At 44.7% G+C, this 6631-nt stretch overlaps 1 protein-coding gene across 1 annotated transcript; it reads left to right on the top strand.

The window, feature by feature from the left end:
- The first annotated feature begins 1490 nt into the window (after positions 1-1490).
- Positions 1491-5984, top strand: LOC127314488 (beta-glucuronosyltransferase GlcAT14B). The gene is made up of 5 exons (XM_051344954.2): positions 1491-1661; positions 1791-2550; positions 3228-3303; positions 3410-3525; positions 5262-5984. Exons 2-5 carry the CDS (start codon positions 1887-1889, stop codon positions 5825-5827), a joined length of 1422 nt encoding a protein of 473 aa, XP_051200914.1. The 5' UTR covers positions 1491-1661; positions 1791-1886; the 3' UTR covers positions 5828-5984.
- Positions 5985-6631: the final 647 nt, after the last annotated feature.

Genomic DNA, 6631 nt, shown 5'->3' with positions numbered 1-6631 from the left:
AAACCGTATTTAGTGATCATAGAATGTGTATTTCTATGTATGGTGATGGAGGCGGGCTAGGCTGTTGAGTTTGGTGACCCTGATGTATGTTACTCCTAAAAGAATTCGTTTTGATTGGTCAGAGTTGGGCGGTGAACATTAATTTGTTATCGTTGGCTGGCTGGAAGATCAGTTTGCAGGCCCCATTGGCTCGACCAAATGTACTAATATTTTTTTATTTCAAGTAGCGGAGAGAAGGTTAATATACAAGGGTGACGATACATAGATATAATAAAAATAAAAACAAAAACACACGATGCTCAAGTACTTTAAACTATAGCCCACTACTCGTCGTCGTCAGAAAATTGTGTCAGGTTGACGAGCACGAGCATCTCCCAAGGCCAGTTGGGCACCGATGCATCCATGGTGATCACAAGCGCGGGAGGAGCGTCTAGGGCAGGTGCGGGCAACGACGCAGATGTGGCCTCCAATGCCATCCTAACTTCCTCGTTCTTAGAGACGCATGACAACATGACCATGCTGGTATGGCTTGTTGTGGCCGCGACAGCTCAGGCTGTTGGGACACCAGAAATGCAAACTTCGTCGCCTCCTCGTTGTGGATGTCGTCAGGCTGGATCTAGAGCCGGTCCAGAGTTCCCTCCTCATTGGCCACCTCCTCCATGTAGGCGAGGTGGCCGAGGCAGTCGTCCGTGCCATCCCATATTTCCTCGCCCAGGAAGAGCTCCCTTTCCATCTTTGGGCCCTCCTCCGTGGCCACAAGGCGGTGGGTTGATAAGCGATTGCGTGGCTTCTTCGGCTTCCCTGAGGAGGCCCGACCTTGTTGTCTTTCTGCGACTTCCTCCATGGGAACGCTTTTTTGTCCATAGTGCATTGTGGAAGTTGCCGACTAGACTAGGAGGTGGCAATGGGGCGATGTCAGGGAGCATTGCCGATGACCCGCGCTTAAAAAGGACGACGCCATTGAAGGCCATTGCCAGGCGGGTCTGAGTTTGAAGAACACATACGATCGATGCATTCGTGTTGTGTCCATGCCTACACATTTGTGGCCCTCCACGGACGAGCCAATCACTTTGCGTTGGGATGCTGGCCTGGGGCAGACCAATTTTTTACTGCGTGGAAGCAAGGCATCTCCAATGGCCCAACGCAAATGGACACTAAAAGTGTTCGTCTGTGTCCTTTTGGGTCTGGCTGTGAACACGAAATTGGCTACCGACCATGATTGTCTGTTTATGTCGGGTATCCGATCAGCCTGGTGCATCTTAATTTTGCAAACACATTTTTATTGATAGATAGAAACATTTATATAGATTTTGAGACATAATTTGAAATAGTGTAAAATGTGATAGAAACAAATTTGTTCCCTTTACATTGGGCCGTTGGAGATGTCCTTACAAAGATCTCTCTCTGAATAAACAATTTTGTTGGGCCGGATATTTCAATCGGACCCGATCAGTTGCCCATGTCGCCGACCTCAAACTCAGCGGATTTTTTTTTTTCTGTTGCCAGTTCTGTGTACGCTACCGAGCTCAACCACTGCCGAAGCTTGGAGACGACGGAGCCACCCACTGTTCTGGATCTCTCAGGCGGGCTTCTCGCTGGAAGCAGCGCAGGACGGTGGCGCGGCACCCGGTCTGGTAAAGTGGCGGCGCAGGGCAGCGCAGGTAAAGCTCTTTCGAATTTCTCCCCTTGGGTTCCGATTTGCCGATTGACGAATTGGGGATTTGGTGAATGCGAAAGATGGCTAGAAATTCGAGTTCGCCCACGGTTCTTGATGTGATCTGCGAATACAGGTATCCCGGAATTAGGACGATTTCGGAAGCTCAATCTTTGGCCGTTGACATTTCTGTAGCTCCGCCGCTGCGGCATAACTGAATGCGCGCGAGGAAATGAGGAAGAGTTGGGGCCTCAACTCCGGTCCCGGCCGGCCCTTCAGCGACCGCCGCTGGCTGGTCCCCTTCCTCGCCAGCCTCCTCGTGTCGGCCACCCTCTTCCTCGCCGCCGCCTGCGGCCTCTTCGCGCCGCCTTACTTGGGCGCCGACGACTCCTTCATCTTCGACGTGGCCTCCTTCACCGACTGGGACGACGATGGCCGCTCACCGTCACAATCCCTCGAGTCTGACACCAAGAACCAGCTTTCAAATGCCAGTGATGACAGAGACAATCCCGACAATGCCGCCGTGAACTCGGACGACTCCGGCGCCGAGCCGCCCCGGCTGGCGTATCTCCTGGAGGGCACCAAGGGAGACGGCCTGCGGATGCGGAGGGTGCTGCAGGCGATATACCACCCGCGCAACCAGTACATCCTGCACCTGGATCTGGAGGCGCCGCCTCGGGAGAGGATCGACCTGGCCATGTACGTCAAGGGCGACCCGATGTTCAGCCAGGTCGGGAACGTGCGGGTGATCGCCAAGGGCGACCTGGTGACATACAAGGGGCCGACGATGGTCGCCTGCACGCTGCACGCCGTGGCGATCCTCCTCAAAGAAGGGCTGGAGTGGGACTGGTTCATCAACCTCAGCGCCTCGGATTATCCTCTCATGACACAAGATGGTCAGTGTTCTTGATTAGCATTTCCTGTTGTATTTTCCTGCAGTGAATATTATTACTCCTGTCTAGGGACATGTTACAATGTATTGGAACTGCATTCTCCTGAGTTGCAAACCAGGCGATATAGAATTTCAATTTCCTTGATTTACCCGCCGAGAGTTTACTCATGTTGTCTAAAATAGAGCGCTATGGAGTGCGGATGATGACATTTCCATGTAATAAGGTTAAAATCGTTCAAAGTATGGGGTAGCAAGGACACATAAATTGCACCACCCCTGAGCTAGCTTAACTAGATATCTTTTGCAGTATTGTCACTTATGTTGTAGATAGCCCCCGGTGCATTGAAGATTATTAGCATCGAGGAAGCATCACTTACATAGATGTCTAGGATAGGTGCCCTGGGTAGGTTCAGGTGGTGAAGTGGCACTGTGCACAGGTGGCTGCTGCTGTGTTCGGTCCCAGCTCCCAACACTCTGAGGTGAATCACCTTATTTCTAAAAGGAGGTCACCTATGTAGAGGATATAATGAAGCTTGAAATTTCATTAAATCAGCAACATTCAAAAGGCATTGTACTTGCTTGTAGTATGAACTTTTTGTCTTTTTGCTAAAATGTGTGTAGTGTTATTATCTCTGAGCAGGTGTACTCCATATATGGTTCACTAATGTTATTTCTGTACAGATATACTTCACGTGTTCTCATCTTTGCCAAGAAATCTTAATTTTATAGAGCACATGCAAATATCAGGATGGAAATTGTAAGTTTCTATGGCATAAACATTTGTGATTTGATTGAAATTATCTAGATTTATCCTTCTTTAGGCCCTTCCCTTTCTTCTGCTGATTTGTGTGCTTTCTTCACAGGATGCAAAGAGGAAAACCAATAGTTCTGGATCCAGGTCTCTATCTGTCGAAAAAGTTTGACCTTTCTACGACTACTGAGCGGCGAGAACTGCCAACATCTTTCAAGCTATATACTGGTAGGACTGATTCCTATTTTCATTTTTCGGCAATTATGCATTTCTACGAATAAAGACAGTAGCATACAAGACCCACGTGCTTAAACTTGTTGACTAATCCTCTTAAGTGTTTTCAGCAGTTATAATCTCTTAGTTCAAGTTGTACATTCTGCAAAAAGAACAGTGGCTATTTCTCGTATTCGTGTATCAGTCTGGGTATTGTGGTCAAAAGTTTTTGAAAGAACACATAAAATTTAGCTATAACGTTATGCTGTTTTGAAAGAATCAAGTTTCTGGTTGATTATGCATATGATTTTATTTTCTGCAAACTCGTTTCGTCCGTTTCTAATACATTATAAATCGTTTTTTCTAAGAAACACTATATAGGATCATTGATAGCATCAATATCCTACTAACTTACCATAACATCAACTCAATTCCTATCAAATTCTTAGTAGAACTTCTATAGGATGGAACTATTAAGTTTCATGCACGACCAGTCATGTGACTCGATGATGCTTACACGTGATAGAAAGAGGGCAAGATCAATTTTCTTTTAGCACGTGAAAGTCGACATTTGAACCCAAGAACTCTGCTCTGATACCATATTAAATTTCATGCACCAATCAGTATAACCAAAAGACCGAACTGGTGGAGAGAAGGTGGGCAATCCACATATACTTTAACAGGAACAAACATAGGGTTTAATGGTGTATGCTTATGTATGAATGAAGCACATTTTTTTAACTTAAGTATGCCCTCAGCTTTCCTCAATAATTTGATACTCCCTCTGTCCCAAAATATAAGGCATGGATTTTTCTGCAGTCTTTGATGCACAACTTTCACCACTAATATATACTAAAACATATGGATTGAGAATGCATAAATAGTATCGTTGCATTCCTCTATCAATTCTTTCATTTCATATATATTTATACAAATTTTGTGGACATAAGTAGAAATCATAGTCAAAGTTGTAAATCATTGACCAGTGAAATTTAAGGATGCCTTATATTTTGGAACGGAGGGAGTATTATGTTAATTGAATATCCCTTTTGTTTTATGAGATTTTTGCTAAAGTCTCATTTAGCCTAATTCACATTGAGTAAACCCTGTTATTGTGAGAATTCTGAATTCAAGAATCGTAGGGAGGCATTTATGTCAACACAAACAGAAACTAAAGCAAGTGCTGGATTTCATCCTGCTGATTATAAATTGACTTACTACACTTCATAGTACTGCTAAATATGGATAAAAAGAATTGATAGTAGTATGGAATAACACATGTTTGTGTAAAATGTAAGGATGCAAATGCATGCAACTTGTTAAGGCGTGTTTTCTGGTAAAAAATATACTTTTTGATGCATCTTAATGTGACTCTCTTTCATGTTTGAACGTCAGGTTCTGGTTGGATTCTGCTCACAAAAACCTTGATTTACACCTAATTCACATCGAGTAGACCCTGTTATTGTCAGAATTCTTAATTCAAGAATTGTAGGGAGGGATTTATATCACCAGAAAGAGAAACTAAATCAAGTATTGGATTTCAAGCTGGTGTTAAAGATTAAAAGTCGACTTACTACGTTCTGGCGTACTGCTAAACATGGATAAAAATAGTAGTACAGAATAACACAAGTTTGTGTATCATGTAAGGATGTAAGCGCATGCAACTAAGTGTACTGATGTATATGTCTATTGACTGTTAAGTGATGTTTTCTGGTCAACAGATACTGAGTAATTACATGTTTGATCATCAGGTTCTGCTTGGATAATGCTCACAAAAACCTTTCTGGAGTATTGTATATGGGGTTGGGATAATCTCCCACGTACCCTCCTGATGTACTACGTCAACTTCATCTCCTCCCCAGAAGGTTATTTCCATACTGTGATCTGCAACTCTGGTGAGTTTCGGGGCACTGCAGTTGGTCATGACCTGCACTACATTGCCTGGGACTACCCTGCAAAGCAGCATCCCCTGACCCTCTCCATGAAGGACTTCAACAACATGGTCAAGAGCGGCGCGCCCTTTGCGCGGAAGTTTCCCAAGGAAGACAAGGTCTTGGACAGGATAGACCGTGAGCTTCTGCACCGCTCCGAAGGCCGGTTCACTCCTGGTGCATGGTGTGACGGTGTTCTTGAAGGAGGGGCTGATCCTTGTTTGTCCTGGGACGACGACTCTGTTTTTGAGCCTGGTCCAGGCGCGGAGAGGCTGCGCATCTTGATGAAGAAGGTGCTGTCGTGGGATTACCGCAACGGAAGCTGTTCGTCGCTCTCTTACGACCAAACAAAGAGGGACTGGTATGTTCCGAGGGGTAGAGGATGATTTTGCTTGCTGTAAATGAAGAACATGGCCCCTTGCCCACTGAAATGAAGTAATGAACTACGCCGATGAATGCAAACATTCTGAGCTAATGTAAATGTTGAAACGATGATGTTCATAGTACTGGAATACACACGGCCATCTAGCAGAAATTAACAGTTTACGCCTTGCGGAAAACTTCATTTTCCGTACCGCAATCTTAGCTATAGTCGAAACAAGGAATTGTTCTATCATCTGTTCTCACCTTTTGCGTGTCCTCCTTGCACCTTGCTCACAATTAACTGTGACTGTACTGAAATATGCTGGAGAAGAAATGAAATTTGGCGGACAAAATTTTCATCCCGCGGACTGAATGATGTACTGAGAATGAACTGATGTTTGGCAGCATCGTTTACAATTCATAGCACTGTATGACGGCATACGTGGTGATAACTGAAGATGGAGAAAATCCTCCATCGAATCATTTCTCTAAATTCAAACATTTGTCCGTCTGAAAAGGGGAGAAGGAGCACACCTAAAAGAAGAAGGGGACAAACGATGGCACCAAGCTATCACTATCAGGAGGTGGCTATCCTATATAAACATAGGTACATACGCATAACGCATGTGTGTGTCAGGATCCGCCAAGTTGTCTCATGTTGACGATGTGTATTGGCTCTGGGTCACATTTCCTTTTATCTAAAATGTAATCTAAACACATTTTGAAATGTTTGAACAATCCAAAAAAAAATTGTGTGAACATCTTCACAACCTATGTGCTTACCAAGTCGTTTCACGAAAGAATGACATTTTACGTGGGCTATGTAA

The sequence above is a fragment of the Lolium perenne genome, chromosome 7 (genome assembly GCF_019359855.2).
Source record: "Lolium perenne isolate Kyuss_39 chromosome 7, Kyuss_2.0, whole genome shotgun sequence".
NCBI lineage: Eukaryota > Viridiplantae > Streptophyta > Magnoliopsida > Poales > Poaceae > Lolium > Lolium perenne.
The sequence above is the reverse complement of the archived record's forward strand: the minus strand, read 5'-3'. Positions and strand labels throughout refer to the sequence as shown.